This window comes from Stegodyphus dumicola, chromosome 10 (assembly GCF_044657685.1).
Source record: "Stegodyphus dumicola isolate Sdum_Otavi_A_Nest chromosome 10, ASM4465768v1".
Lineage (NCBI taxonomy): Eukaryota > Metazoa > Arthropoda > Arachnida > Araneae > Eresidae > Stegodyphus > Stegodyphus dumicola.
In genome coordinates, this window is record NC_140777.1 from 96,354,124 (window position 1) to 96,370,096 (window position 15,973).

General features: G+C 33.4%; 1 protein-coding gene across 1 annotated transcript in view; it reads left to right on the forward strand.

The window, feature by feature from the left end:
• Positions 1 to 15,973, forward strand: part of LOC118201522 (uncharacterized) — a 236,963-nt gene that overhangs the window by 86,653 nt on the left and 134,337 nt on the right. Inside the window, exons 4-7 of the mRNA XM_085825294.1 lie at positions 5,325 to 5,653; positions 10,735 to 10,839; positions 10,966 to 11,256; positions 15,615 to 15,818. Coding sequence (XP_085681420.1) covers positions 5,325 to 5,653; positions 10,735 to 10,839; positions 10,966 to 11,256; positions 15,615 to 15,818 — 929 coding nt within the window. The remainder of the gene's footprint in view (positions 1 to 5,324; positions 5,654 to 10,734; positions 10,840 to 10,965; positions 11,257 to 15,614; positions 15,819 to 15,973) is intronic.

Sequence of the window (15,973 nt, forward strand, 5' to 3'; positions counted from 1 at the left end):
AATATAAGATGCCAAGTATTCTGCAGAATTATATATTATTACAGTCCTATATGCGTTCTATTATTATCAATATTCTGTAAAAGTATGTTATAATAATTTATGTTCAGTGAGTATGGATATTCTGTCTGGATGTTCAGAATTGAACTATAAGTATTTTTGGCGTATCTACAATATTATTAGTTATGGATTACGTTGGATACAAAACTAAAAATGATGTACTTCTCTGAGCAAGCTATGTAATTTAACTGTAAAGTATAAATAATAACTGTAAAGTAATAATGAGGTTATAAGGTATTTTCTCCCTCCTTTCCGCATGCCTTCGTGGTGTAATTGGAAGCATACACGACCCGTATTTTCGACAGGTCCAGAGTTTGAGTCCCGGCGAGGGCACTGCATATTTTCCATTTCTCCAGCTAAAAAAAAAAAAAAAAAAAAAAAAAAAAACTCAAAGCTTTTGAAGACTGAATTCAAATCAACAACATGGCTGTTGTGAGACTAGAGTCAATAAATTGCTGCCAAATGAAATTAGAATCTAGAATTAAAACTAACCAGTTACTGACATTCATTAGAAGCTGTATGTTTCAAGCAGATGCAAACAACCTGCCTGCAAAACGAATAAAATCATAGAAATTACGAAATTTAATAATTTATGAATATTAAAATTTTTTTAATGCGCTATAGGATTACAAATTGAAAACGGAAGTTTAAGATGTAAAACTAGCTTTTGAAAATGCAAAAGAATGCTAATTGATTTTATAATGATATTTCTTAAGGATAAGGATATCCCTGTCCTTTCATAAAGATGCTTCATATAAAATAAAGGCTATTGTAACACATGCCATGGTCTATTAAAGGGCATTTACTTACGGACAGTATAAATACAAGATACGTCACAGAGAGTCGTCCAGTAACGGAGATTACCCTGTCCATTAGTGCAAAAATTAAAGTTATCAGCACATCTTGACTTCGTTAAATAAAGCCATATTTAATAAAAGAGGCGAATGTTGACTGACTGGATAAGACCACAAAATACTATTAATCATAATTAACCTTTCTTTTTATTAAAAAGAAAAGGGCTGGTTGCAAGAATTTTCGTAACTTTCCTCATAAGTGTGGCTAATATGAACTCGTATTCCTTAGAAAGATCAGCTCCAATGGCATCTTTTCGTGTAAAGGATTTCTTGGATTTGTTTTCCATAATCAAATAAGCGTAATTAAACCTAATTGCAATCTTTCAAGTGTTAAATTATAATTTTCCAAGATAATTCATTTGTTTTTCCTCTTCAGTTAATAATGCTAATTAATAATTCATAATCTCTCTCTATATATTTAAAGAAGAAAGTCTGTGTCTTTGTCCTCTAATAACTCAGTCACTACTATAGCTATAGTCAACCAACTTTCTACGATTCTTTTCTGGATCCTGGAAAAGGTCGACGTCCACTTTTTTCCGAAAAACGTAGCTAAAATCAGACGATAATTTTCGAGCTCATTTTTTCCGAGTGGCAACAAACAGTCTCGCAAGCTGGAGATGAAAATCTGCTTTATTTCGCCACTGCTCGCTTTCAAATCCTAGAATTTGTTAATAAAAAAACTCTAAGCTTTACGATGAAGAGATAAAAATATCATTGCCAAACATTAAATACATTATTCTCGATTCCAAAAATTCGTGGGAAAACAGTTTCGACTATTCCCATCTTCGTGCGACTTTAATCAGCCGAAATATTAATTTAAAACTCTGAAAGTGCTAATATTCGTACTCATTTTTCAGAGTGGTAACAGTCTAGCGCGTTCGAGATAAAAAGTGTTGCTACTGCTCGCTTTCAAATCATAGAGTTCGTTAATAAAAAATTTATAAGTTTTACAAAATCTATGCAAATAAAGAAGAATGTCTGTTTGTTGTTTGTTAGTTCGCGTTATTAATTTCTGATCAATTCTGATCAATGTTTTGCCACGTTTAATTGACTAAAATTGAATATAGGTGAAATATTGGATGGAACTTGAACTTTTACCACCATTTCATTAAAAAGACGAAAATAATTAAAACTGCGTGCCATTGTTGCTGATATAATGAGAGAGAATTAGTCTATGTAAATTTTTTATGTGGTTTCCATATCGCATCAGACTGAAAAATGTATGACTATGAATCGTATTTTTTGTATCGTTATAAGAGAAGCATTATAGCGGCATCGTTCTTTCTGTTGTTAGATGCATTACTTTCAATCTAACTTGAAAAGCGGGTAATTCCGCTAGTAATATAATAAACCAGAAAATAATGAATTATATAAAAGTAAATATAAGCAAGTTCAGTTAAATCACATTGTTAAGGTATGGAGTTAAGATATATGCAGTAATTCAAGTTTAGATCATCTTTTGATAGAACTATTGAAGAATTATCTTCTAGCCTTGTGAAACAAAACAGAAAATCAGAAAAAGGATGTAACCAAGATTAACCAAGTAATCAGAAAAAGGATGTAATAAACCAAGCACTTCTGGCTTAACAGAAACACGTAACAAATAATAATTTCAAGGTGCGGTAGATTAGCTTGACGTCTCACAGAATACTTAAAGGCGCAACAAAAGCTCTTGTTTGTAGTAAAACCGGAGAGACAAGCTAAATGGCTAGAAACTCAACGCCGCTAGCGCAGATCGCTAATAATCACAGCACAACGTGGCCTGGAATAAGCAGACACGCTCTAAAACTAATTTCCGAAATTCTTGCTTAAATAGCACTTCTTTACCCTACTTACCACTTTCTTTACCTGAGTAAGCGGTAGCTTTGTTACTTACAATCTGGCATGAAAAGATAGTAATAGGAAAGTCTTTTGACTTAAAATGAACCCTTAGTTAAAAATAAATAGATAAGTTTCACAAATGTTTACCTTTGAAGCATTAACAAACAACATACAAAAGTACAACATAACAGAGAAGAAATTTAATTGTCATGCTATAAAAAAGAATTTAAATTTATAACATTTCTGTTATTTGATTTTTCAGAGTAGGAACTAATTTACATAATTTCATTTCTACTTTCTTAAATTTAATAACTCTAACCCGTTTGCTACTAGTTATAAAAATGGAAGCGTATAGCAATAATTTACGCCACAAATCATGGGTGTTAAAAATTTTATTTTATAATTTCATAACCTTTGAAACATTTTAATATCACTGAGAAATCATTTTAATATCATTGACAAAGCATATTTATATAGCAGTTTAATATCATTAAGACCATCTTAATGTCACTGAGAAAGCGTTTTCTAAATCAAAACAAGTATTTTCTATTGAGAATAACATTATTCTTTTACATCAAGTCAAAAACAGTTTTGCCTGCGTTACATTTTGTGCAGTAAATTTTGGATAATTTAGAGGATATTTCACCTAAGGAAGGAATTTTAAGAAAGACAAGTGATATAAAAGTGTGAACGTATTTGTAAAATACAGGTGCAAATGAAATATTGGTTACAGAATCCATTTTGATTTTAGATATATTCCATATTTGGCCAATATACACTGCTCAAAACAATACTCAAACACTCAAACAGGATATTGCGGTTTTAGGTGGATCTTGTGGCTGGGAAACCTTTTAGCTGATTGATACATGGTCGACAGACGTAGTAGGTTATATGCGTATAAATTACATATGTTTGGCAGAAAAAAATGCATTTTATTGCGCCTTTGTGCACAAAAGGAAAAAAACAAAATTTGCGCATATGAGAAAAAAATAATAAGAAAAGGTGTTTTCTTCAAAGGAAATCATTTTCAGTAGGGGTATGGTTTCCACGGACGGCCAGCAACGTTGAACACCTTTGAGGCATGGAGTCAATGAGGCTATTAATCACGAATTGGGGTATTCTGTCCCACTCTTCCAGAAGAGCTTATTCCAGTTCTTGGAGAGTTTGTGGGGGTGGTTGGCGGCTAGCAACTCGTCTTCCTAGAGCCTTTATTGGGTTCATGTCTGGAGAACACGCTAGCCATTCCATTCGTACGATTCCTTCCTCGAAAAGGAAATCCTCCACCAGGTTAGCACGATGTGGCCTGCAGTTATCGTCCATTAAAATGAAGTCATCTCCGATTGCTGCAGCGTAAGGGACTACAATAGGTTTGAGAATCTCATCCCTATATCGGCGACCAGTCAGAGGTCCATCTCGAATGATGTAGAGGTCTGTGCGCCCGTCAATGGAGATGCCACCATACACCAACACTCCCCCACCGCCAAATCTGACACTTTCGTGCACGAACGCAGGATTATTCCTACTGCCACAGTCCCTCCAGGTGAAAATACGCCTATTATCAGGATGAACAGAAAAACGGGACTCGTCAGAAAAAAGAACATTGCTCCATTCATTTCTCCTCCAGTTCACATGCTCTGTTGCCCACTCCCTGCGGTCGCGACGATGCCTTGATGTTAGTCTAACACGTACCATCGGTCGGCGAGCATACAGACCTACACCACTGAGCCGGTTTCGGACAGTCTGAGTTGAAACCGTAGTGCCAGTAGCCGAGCGAAGGTGTTGTTGGAGAAGAGTAGCATTCATATTTCGGTGTCTCCGAGCCATTAACACTAAATAACGATCTTCTTTGGGCGTTGTTGCTCGTCTAAGACCTTGCCCTGGTCTTTGGCCTGCACTTTCAGTTTCCAAACAACGGTTCCAGATCCTGGAAATCACACTTTGTGACACTCCAATGGCTTGTGCTACTTCAGCTTGAGTTTGGCCCCCTTCTAACCTACCAACAACTCTCCAAGCTTCTGAATCGGTTAAATGACTTCGCTGAGACATCACACTCAAACAAAGCAGTCACTGAATGCCGATCATCCTTGTCTTCATTGTCTTTTATTCAGTTGAAAGTCAAATTTCATTCGCTGCCGCTGAAGCGACGTTTTTGACGTCGAACTCAAAATTAGCATACTCCACAGTTTAAAAATCAGAAAAATTTGCATTTGTGATTCTCTTCTTCCATTTTCATCAAAAAAAATTTCGCTTATATCTTTATTTTATATAAAACTTACAATATCCTTTAATTGTTTTGAGGAGTTTACTACCTGAGCTGTTTTGCCTCCACTCGTTTTCAAAGACTAATTCTTTCAATAAACCTCGCGTGGTTTTTTTAATTTATGCAATCCATACAGTTCATCAAAATTGGAGTCTTCCACTAGGAAATGTATGTTTGCTACCCCCTAAACGGGGTTATTTGAAGTGCCAGTAAGATAAAAATAAAGTTATTATTAAACCTGCCACTTCAAAGTATTTAAATTTGTTTAAAATATGATGCTTCCATTGAAATTTTATTTGTTTTTAAATTAAACAAATTCTTTCTGCGTTTAGTGGACAACTTTCTCCCAGAGTTCAACAAAGAGGAAGATACAGCTATTGTCAGTGATCCATGGGCAGCGGATGCAGTTTACACAGCACAAGCATTCGATGGCGACCTCGGAACAACATGCCCAATGGAAGCTATTATTTGTGACTGCGCTGAAATTCGTTACGCCATAATTGACGGAGACGTGAATAAGTTATTCTACATTAATAATTTAACAGGAGATGTGTTTGTTCGAGAAGCATCTCAAGTAATTTCCGGTAGAACCTACAACTTGACGATTTCAGCTAGTAATTCTAAGGGTCGGAAAAGCGCTTCACCTAACTCAGAAATGAAGGTAAGAATATACAATTTTTATTCTAAGGTTTCTTCTTCCACTACTACATTCCTCGTGTTAATTTTAGTTCCAGACTTTAAGTACAGAATATTGAAAATGAAATAAATTTGGAAATTTGGAATTAAAATTTGGAAGTTTGTTTAATAATAGGCCTTTTTTGATATTGTAATAAAAATCTTAATAAACAGACATAACATAAACATAATTAAAAATATTAAAATTTTCTTTTTACCTAGAAGATTCTTTAAAAATAGTTGTTTTTTCGGAAATTATAAATGAAAAATTAAATAAAGTGATTTGCTTTAGTGGAAGAGTTACATTAAGTAACCGAGCTGAGAAGACATGTTAACATTTGACATTAATTTAAATATAAGTATCATGTGTTTGATAATATGCTTGAGTTAACCTCTAGTGTCCATATAGTAAAGTATATTGCTGGCTGCTGAAGTTGTTACATCATGCAGGAAAATATGATAAAATATAAGTATGAAAAATATAAATATCAGACTATTAAAATATAAAGATAAATAATATATAAATATGATTTTGTTCATAACTACTTTACAAACGCATTAAGCAGTTAGCAAAATCACACTTCTTTTACAAGCGTATTATAAGAAAGGTACGAAAGGATTAAAATTTCAAGTCACTTTTAAGCACAGAACATGCAGAAATGAGTATCTTGAATATCCGCTTCTGGAAATAATAGCTGTTATACAACTGGGCATAAAGTCGAACAGATTTTGAATGGACTTTTGGGATATTATAATTAGGGATAGCAATACCGGTATTCCGGGATACCGAATACTGATATTTTGAGCCATTTGTACAGTTTAGTAATAGCGGTTGTACAGTTTAGTAATAGCGGTTTATAATAAGTTTAGTAATATTTACAAGTTTAAATACCGTTTTCTCGGTATTTACTAGATATTTTTTAAATTGTCTCCACTACATGTTCAGGGGTCTCCAACATAGCAAAATAGTATACGTTTTTGTTTTTATGTCTCCCTAACGGGCGAAATTAATTAGACTGTGCATACAAAGTTGCATCATACAGGCTAGAGAAGTGATGCAGTATGTGAATCATCCAAGGAGGCGGGCCAAAGCTGTCCTGTCCTATTACAGCTCAGAGCGATACTGCACACGCGCAGGATTCGTAGTCTGATATTCGTATCTGCAAAATCAAGTTTGTAGTTGTGCAGAAAGTGCGTAATATTTAGAAAAATTTCTATATTTTTTAAATTGGCGAATTTGTTATTCACACTGTATTTTCATATCATACTTTAGGGTTAAAATATTTTTCAGATTTATTATATACTCATAATTAATAAATCCATAATAATGAATAAGAATAACTTTAAAGAACATAAATCTGTTGCTAATACTTCGGTTTGGTTTCATTATTTATATGATGAAAAGAATATGGTGAGACAATGTAAAAAATGTTCAAGAGTTATTTAAGTGAATGGAGGAAGTAGAAGTGGACTCTATACACATTTAAAAACGAAACATGATACAAATTTGTTAAAGAGGAAAGAATCTAATTGAGATAAAGATACAAATTTAAGCACAGTTTCTAAGCCCAAGCCAGCAGGGATTTTAGATTATTAGAAAAAAAAAAAAAAAAAAAAAAAGGATTATTCGGATGAAATTATAAGTAAAATGACAGCATTAGAGGGTTTGCCATTTCGAGTGTTTTGCACTTCTACTGAATTAAGAAAATGATTGTCCGCCAGAGCTTTTAAAATCTACCAACATCGATTAACACTATAAGAAGAACTGTTATAAATTACAGTAACGTTCACATTTCTTTGAAACATGAGTTAATACAATCAAAAGTAAATGGTGAAAAATTTAGTCTTACATTTGATGAATGGACAAGTGTAAGAAATAGACGCTATTTAAATATAAATACTCATTCAGAAAAAAACATTTTTGAATATAGGACTTACACATGTCTCGGGAAATATGCCAGCCGGAAAATGTGTGGAAGTGCTTAAATCTAAATTAGCGAAATATGGATTATTCCTGAAAGAGGGTATTGTATCCAAAATGACTGATGGAGCAACGGTTATGAAAGAAAATTGGAAAGTTGATTGGTGCAAATCAGCAATTATGTTATGCTCATTGAATTCAATTAGGAGTAATGCATGTATTATATCAAAAATATAAAGAACAGAAAAACCCAAATACTGTGGGTATAGGAACTTCTAATTTCGACTTTGAAGAGAGTGAGAGTGATATTGACAATGAAGATAATGACAATGTAATTGTTGAGGAAGATATTGCTAATGAAGATGGAATATTAACTCATCAAAAATTGCTTCCTATGATTAATAATGTTCGAAAAATTGTTAAAATATTTAAACGTTCCCCTACCAAAAAGGCCTTATTACAAAAATATATATTAACTGAAAATAAAACAGAACATATTGTTGCGTGCGTACGGGTTCATAATAAATTGAATGCGCAAGTCCGATAAAAAGTGAATATAATTTATTCTTATCACAACAAATAAAAACAAAATGCTTAAATTTCCTTAGGGATATTCGTCCAATATCGCAATATCTCACAGTAGTTATCTTTTAAACTACTAAAACGTGCAACAGAACTTAATTCAAAACAGAGAAAGCTAATCCGATTTCACAGCGAATTCTCCACAATAAACAACAACAGTTATCCAATCAATAACTGAATTGAGATGTTTTCCTCCAGCTTTTATAAGCTTTTTAATTATACAAAAGCACATTCTCGCATTTTCTCGTTTTTTCTGGATAGCAAAAGTAATTACGAGATACCTATTCATTAAATGCGCGTGCTGCTGTATTTTTAATTTTTGCGGCGCAGCTTTCTCTTCAAGTCAGTTTCCAACTAGCTCGAGAATGGACAAGTGAAAGTACTTGAGGAAGGACTTTTTTTTCTTTGTACCTCATCCCTGCTGGGTGTATCAGTTTCTCGTTTTGCAACAAAAGAAGAACGAAGAGTTTTCTGAAAGATGCGTTGAAATAAGACGCGTCTTGCACCCGGGAAACTTGTTTTTCCCTTCTGTAAAAAATTGGATTATATTGTTTTTGTATACTAATTCAGACATTATTATAACCCGACACTTCGCCTTCTAAGTTTTAAAATAAATATAGAAAGATAGCCTGTCGTAACGTCTTTCATCCCGGGAGTTCGGCGACATTACAATACATAAATACATGCATACGTACGTACGTACAGATGTCATGAAACAATTACTGCTGAATCCGTTTTATATCCATTTCACAATGCGTTTTGGAAAAAAGAGTCCTTTATTCTGCCCACAAATACAATTTTCATGCATAAAAGTCCTTAACAAGGATTCGAGAACCGTCAAGAGGGTTATTTCGTTGAAATATAATATCCGAAATTTTTCGCGACTGTAATGCTTCTTTTACTGTGTACAAGGAAGTAAAAAGAATAATCCTCTTTAATGTAACCCTTATGTATTCTTAAGCATTGCCTGGTCATATTAAAATTATTTTTGTTGCAGTTCACCTGATAGGAGGGCGGAGACAATTCCTGCTAACCTCTGGTTGCCGCCAGGAGTCTCCGCTTTCCGTCAGCCTGCATATTAAGGAAAAGTATTATAGGGTAGGCAGCATTCGATTTCGCTCCCTCCTTTTAAGAACCATGGGAAGTCCCGAAAATATGGTACAGACACAAGCATTAAAAGTTCAATAATATAACGGGTGGTTGGTCCAAGTACCGGATATATGGACTAGAACTGAAAGGATGTCATCCCAGTGGCTTTCCAGACAGTAGATTCAGGAGTTATGCTGGTATGAAGATGAAGAATGTAAACTTCCAACTTTCACTCCCTCGGTGTTTTCATACACAGGATACAGCTATCGTGACGCTATGACCAAAAAGTGGATTAGTCAGAAAAGCCGACGTAAAGCTTTTGATGAGTTCCATATAGATCGTTTCACTCACCAAATGTAGGTACTGATGCCTGTGCTGAAATGCAAAGAAATCCAAAGCAGTGGTCTCCTACTGACAATCCGTGGCATTACAGAAGTCGTCGCAGCTCATGTGCGGATAATTTGTGCAGTAAAAATACAAACAGTTTACTAATCGTGATTTACTAATTTACGTGATATGGCTGTACGATCCCTAACAGCGATGCAGATATGTCGCCGTCTTAAACGTGGGTGTGTAAGGGCTCTGAGATTTTGTACATCGCTTTGCGTGGCCCTTGTAGACACATTGCAAATTCACATAAGTCACTGATGTATCTCGACCAACAAGAGCAAAATTTGCGGGGTCCGAAAATCGCATGCGATATGATTCACTCGTGATCGAATTCTGAAGCGCGGTGGTAAACGTAAATTCCTCGTTACAGAAAATCTAAAATGATTTCCAACCTAAAAAACAACGAGTAAATGCATTATACAAATAGAAAATTTTAAAGAGTCGCTTACTATAGTTTCGAGGAGTTATTACTGTTGCTTGCAATATGCTCGTGTCTTTTAATAAATAGAAGGAATGTTTCAGAAGCTCGTGGCTTGTAATAAGCTAGGCCGTCCGTATGTTCTAACATACTACATTCCTTCATCCTGTTTTATAAACCATTATTATCATTTTATAAGCCGTTTATTTCTTTAATTTAGAAGTACATTTTAGGCTACAGTGAATCGTGATTAACTGAATTCACAGACAACAAATCAGAAGAATGTGAGGATATGAGAGCGATTGTATTTTAAATTTTTATATGCTCGAAGACAAATCTTTCAGTGCCCATAAGGCTGTTGTGTTTGTTTATTTAATGCTTTACTTTTGTTGTATATGTTATATCAACATGAATTATGTTCATGTTTTGCTCTCAAAAATTAAGTTCGGTTTTTTAATTAATCTTACACTATTTTTATACTTATATTAGTTTTCAGTTGACTTATTTTTCTGCAATAATAAAACTGTCTATGCTCGGTATTTAATTTATTAATATAAATTCAGCATAATATGAATACTTCTGAAACATTCCTTCTATTCATTGATAATTATCTAACTTTAAAGATTGTTTAATTTGTAAAAAGACTAACACATAAATTATTTTCTAGTTAAAAGTTGTGATCGATGACCTCCATCATCACTTGGCCCAAGTTCTTTTACAAAATGAGCTTACATGGCTCGGGGATGAGATTCACTCTAGAGAAAAAAGAAGTGTAGGTGTTTTGCTAATTATTTGTTTTCAAATTCAATTTGTCTGAATGATTGTTTTTTTTTTTCCAAATTCTTGTCTTCGGTGCCTCAATTTCATAACAAGTGATGCTCTTTTTTTTTATTTTCAGACTGAAGAAGATCACTATTTGACAGAGTTCAACTTCACTTTGGTGTCAGGTGAGGTTGAAACAATGGAAGTAGGCAGGCGACTCGATTACAGGCTGGAAATCACGATTCCCAAAACAGATGGCATGGACTTGACAGTAGAGTTTTTCACAAAAGAAATAGGGAACGGGAACTATACGCCAGTTCTTGCCCTTTTCAACGTCATGGTAGAAGACAAGCCAGAAGGGGTGTCATTCTCCAAAGGAGATCAGCCACATATAGAAATGCTGCTGACTGATGAAATTATGACGGCCGTAACTATATTTATTTATATATTTCGTATTGTTATTTAAATAAAGTTAAACTTGAAGTTCAGTAAAGAGGTGAAGAGTGTTAAATGCACGTTACGCAGATGTAACATCTGGTGGCTAACGAAGGGCTTATTACTAGCTCGAAATACGAAGAGTATGAATTTGACTCCCGCGTTAAGATCTTTATATATACGTGTATGTTTTCCTCCTTCATGGGAGTGCACCATCAGATTAACTTTTTTAATGTATGCATGGCAACATTTTTGGTGCTGGGGAGGATGAATCACCCAGTGGTTCTGTCATTCTCGATAAATACTTTCTAGCAAGTTTTGGCTGTTTGGTGGGGGGATGTTTTCTTTTTAAGACAAAGTTGCTATAATATCAAGAAATTAAAAGCTACAAGAATAAATTATTCTTTGCACATTATTTCCATACATCTCTAATGTTAAAAAGTGTACCAAAGTTTGGAGAAGCAAAATTGACTGAACATTTAGTTTCTCTAAGAAACCATGAAAATTTCCATGAAGGAGGAAAACATACACGTATATATAAAGATCTTAACGCGGGAGTCAAATTCACACTCCACGTATTTCGAGCTAGTAATAAGCCCTTCGTTTCTCTAAGAAACAAACTACTATTTCGATGAACGGGTTGGCCTCATAGGCAAGTTTTCCATAAGAAAACTGCGAGTAAAATTTTCCTCCAAGAAAACTGACTCTAAAGTAAATCTCTTCTAAAGCAACTTTCTGTAGCCTAATCTTTGGAAATTAATAAATAGCTTTTCTAACTACTTTGACACTAAAAATTGGCAGTTTATAAAATTTGTATCTACACTAATACAATTTAATTTTCCTGTTTAATTAAATTTTATCTTCGATTTCGTTTCATCTCTGATATATTTTTATTCACTATGGAATATTTCGATTACTAGAAGCAAATAATCACGCTGACAAATGAAAAGCTCTGTTCTTTCATCCTTTTTGTTACTTACAGAATAAAACGAACAAGATTTTAATCTTCAATTAATTTTTTTAAAAGATATAATAAAACTAACATTTGAAAATAGTGTTAGAGATTTCACAAGTATTCGGAAAATTCTTTTTGTTTTTTTAAATTTCTTCAGTCAGTATTTCTAAAAATGTCTGTTAAGAGAAGATTTAGATTTCATTGGACACTCCATTCATATTAAATGCTTCAGTTTTAGTAAATAATTCAATTTTCAAAGTTTTAAAAAGCATCCGTTCTTAAGCTTCATTTTTCCTTTTTCTACTTTCTCGATAGATTACAGCACTACTACTGTTCCAAATTTCAATAATTTTAGTACTTATTTCTCATTTGTTGCTCAGGAAATAGCTCATTTCCTTGTTCGGAATTAGTCTAACATTTTATACCAAAATTAGCATTAATCATAGACTTGTTTCTTAATAATTGCACATGCTTCCTACAAAAATAAATAAATAAATAAATAAATAAATAAAAATAAAAAACTAACTTCTCAGGATTAAAAGTAGTTCAAGCATTAGCATCCGTAAATCTTTTCTGATTACATTTATATACAACCTTCTTTGGTAGCATAAAATAAATGAGAACTCAGGAAGATTTAAGCGAATTATCGCTGTATCTTGGAAATTACAACAGAGACATGAAATGGGTATAAAAGACCCTTTTATTTAACTCAGGTAAATTAACAAAAGGCACAGCTTGTGCTTACGAAACCAGACAGCATTTATGGCGTAAATCAAAAGTAATGAATTGAAATTAACTAAGTAAAATGTAAGTTAGCTTAATAGCTATATAGACAGAATGCGCGCGTGTTGGCTCAGATCTAATATCGGCGCAACAAGCCTAATGGGGAGAACAACGCAACGGCGCATATATCATGCTATCAAGGGATTCAACTAGTTACGTGGCCTTCAGCAGGAGGAACACGCTCTGATTTTACCACCCAAAACCTTTCTTTAAATACTACCTCTTTCTACTTTATTTGAATACTCGCGAACTAAAAATTAAAATTCTGGCAGGAAAACAGAAAGCGAGAAAGACAGTAAAGATAATTAATATAAAATAATTGGTTAGCAAAAGAAAATAAATCCAGAATTATTCAACTGAAACTTCATGGCTTTATATTATAATATTATATAAACATAAAATATTCAAAATGCAGGAATCAACCATGGAAGTACTGGTCCATTTGAATATTGAAATAACTTTTTATTCAAAAATAAATAGCTGCTGTTTATTAATAGCAGTAACTGTTGATAAATAACTAAGAGATTTTATAAAATATAATAGACTAAAGACGAATCATGATTTCTATCTTGAATATACTGCGTTACTTTATGTAAGTACGTACCCTCAGTTTCATAATAATTTATACTTTATTTAAAAAAATGAATATGCATTATTCTGTAATGAATATGAAACACTGAGCATCCAAAACACATGGGTGTTGTGCGTTTTATGATGAACAACAATTAATAAATATGTGACAGTTGAGTTTTGTAGAATGACAGTCATATGCAGACTGTTTAAAAACGTGGCTAGAGCTTCATCTCAAAATATTGAAACTAGACACGTACTTCCAAGTGCAAAGTATTTTAGAAACAAAGTAGAGAATTTTACGAAAACATTTTCACCATTAACAGAAGAAAGATTCTTTAAATACAGTTTTGAATTTTTTTTACGATTCCGTAGAGCAAAATACATAATTCGGAAACGTTCATTACGTTTAATTAAGTTAAATACAAAATATTCTATTTCTTGGGATGAAAATTTTGCTGAAAAATTTGTTTTCAACCCTTTTATATGTACAGCTACAAAATTATTAATAAATTTTATTGTACCAAATACGGAGTTATTATTAACCAAAATGAGTCACTGTTGTTATTTAACTTCGAATCTAATGAGAATTAGAACGAAACAGCTTATCAACAGGTTCTGGAAAGATCGATTTAAATATCAAATTCTATACTCGTACCTACAAAACTATCCTGTTCCCAGAACTGTGCTCTTAAAGTTCTCTGCTATATACAGTTTTGAAGAACTTTGTAACTAGAAGTACTTTACTAAAACTTATATTTAAGTAAAGCCGATAATCACTATTTCCGGACACCCTATATACTTTTTGGAGCAACTGGTAATCTTTGATCCAAGAAGTGCCTGTTTCAATGGCACTTACGCATAAAGCAGAATTTGAGCTAGATTAAAATTAAAATTAATAAATAATTACAAAGGAGACCCATATAGTCTCCGTCTTCTTTTAGGGAGCATACAACGCTGACTCTACGTCGAAGACGAAGTAGCGAATTCTCGCTATGTGTTTAAGAATAAGTACTGCAGAAGAAAGATTTTAAATAACCTTTTTATTTAAACTAAATTAAAAACAGATGCTCGCACTTCGTGCTCACAATTCACCACCCCTTGTGGGTACTCAAATTAACAGAAAATAAGAAGATATCTACTGACTGACTCCTTAGCTTAACTAACGCTAAATCGGCTGCACGCAGCAAACCCGAGCCGAGGAATATCAGTATAAACTGAAAGGTGTCTAATACCGGCTTAGACAGCTAAATTCAAATACTCAGCATAAACTCGGAACTCAGGATAAACTAAGTTCTCACTACTCTTTTTGAACTCTTGACACGCAGTTTACATACTGCTTCTGAAACACATTTAAACATGAATACTAAAAAACTGTCATACAAAATTTACATGCCGGCAGAAAACTGAAATCAGAAGGGAAAGGAAAGTCAAACTAAAAATAATTGTTTAGAATAAATTAAATCCTTACAGATATTGCTTAATCTCTTAATGGAAAACAGTATTAGTATTTCTTTAGGAATAGCTGAGAAATAAATAAAGGAATTCTTCCAAAATTGTACAGGCATAAAATTTAAAAAAACAGCGATATAGTTACTTATTGAATTCTGAATGATTTTGACAGATAAGGACTTAAGTTCTTAATTCATATTTTCAGCTTAATGTCTTCACTATCTAGAAAAGAACAGTAGATTTCTTATATTGTTTTAACGGAAGCAAAACAAATTATCCATTATCAATTTAATCACTAGTTTAGAATTTCTAGGCTGTAATGGTTCTGGAGCCCGGATTGAAGTGTTATCCACTGCATAACATCTCACTATAGACATCACGTTCAGTACAGGAAAGCTGCTATAATTTGCTTTCGAGCTCGCAATGTAGAAAGAATTCAGCATGTTTAAGGAAATATATTCTAGATGTAAGTCTGCTTACCACGTGTGACAGAAATATTTTAAGTTGCCTTTTGCTGCAAAACATTCTCATTTTCATTACAATTTTTGCCACATAGTGATATGAAATATTTCTTTTTCTTTTTATTTCAGTATGACAGAGCCATAGTGACATTTGGTGAAGTGAAGAATACTAATTCTGATCCTGTTCCAATCTACATGTTATTCTCAGTGACGCAAATAAAGAACCCAAGTACGATCTTTGATACCAAGTATCTGGTAACTGCAGGTGCTGAATACGACAAAGAAACTTATGTTTGGGTCGGACAGTCAGAAGTTACCGTGCATAACTCTACGGTAAATATCGTGAGATACTGAAATGTTTAAAATTTGCTAATTGTGTAATGTGCACAATAATGAGGGAAATTATATAGAAAATGGCTTTTCTTCCCAGAGTGCACATGAGACTATTGTCATAGTGACCTCTGAACAACTCCAGAACGTCCTGTTTA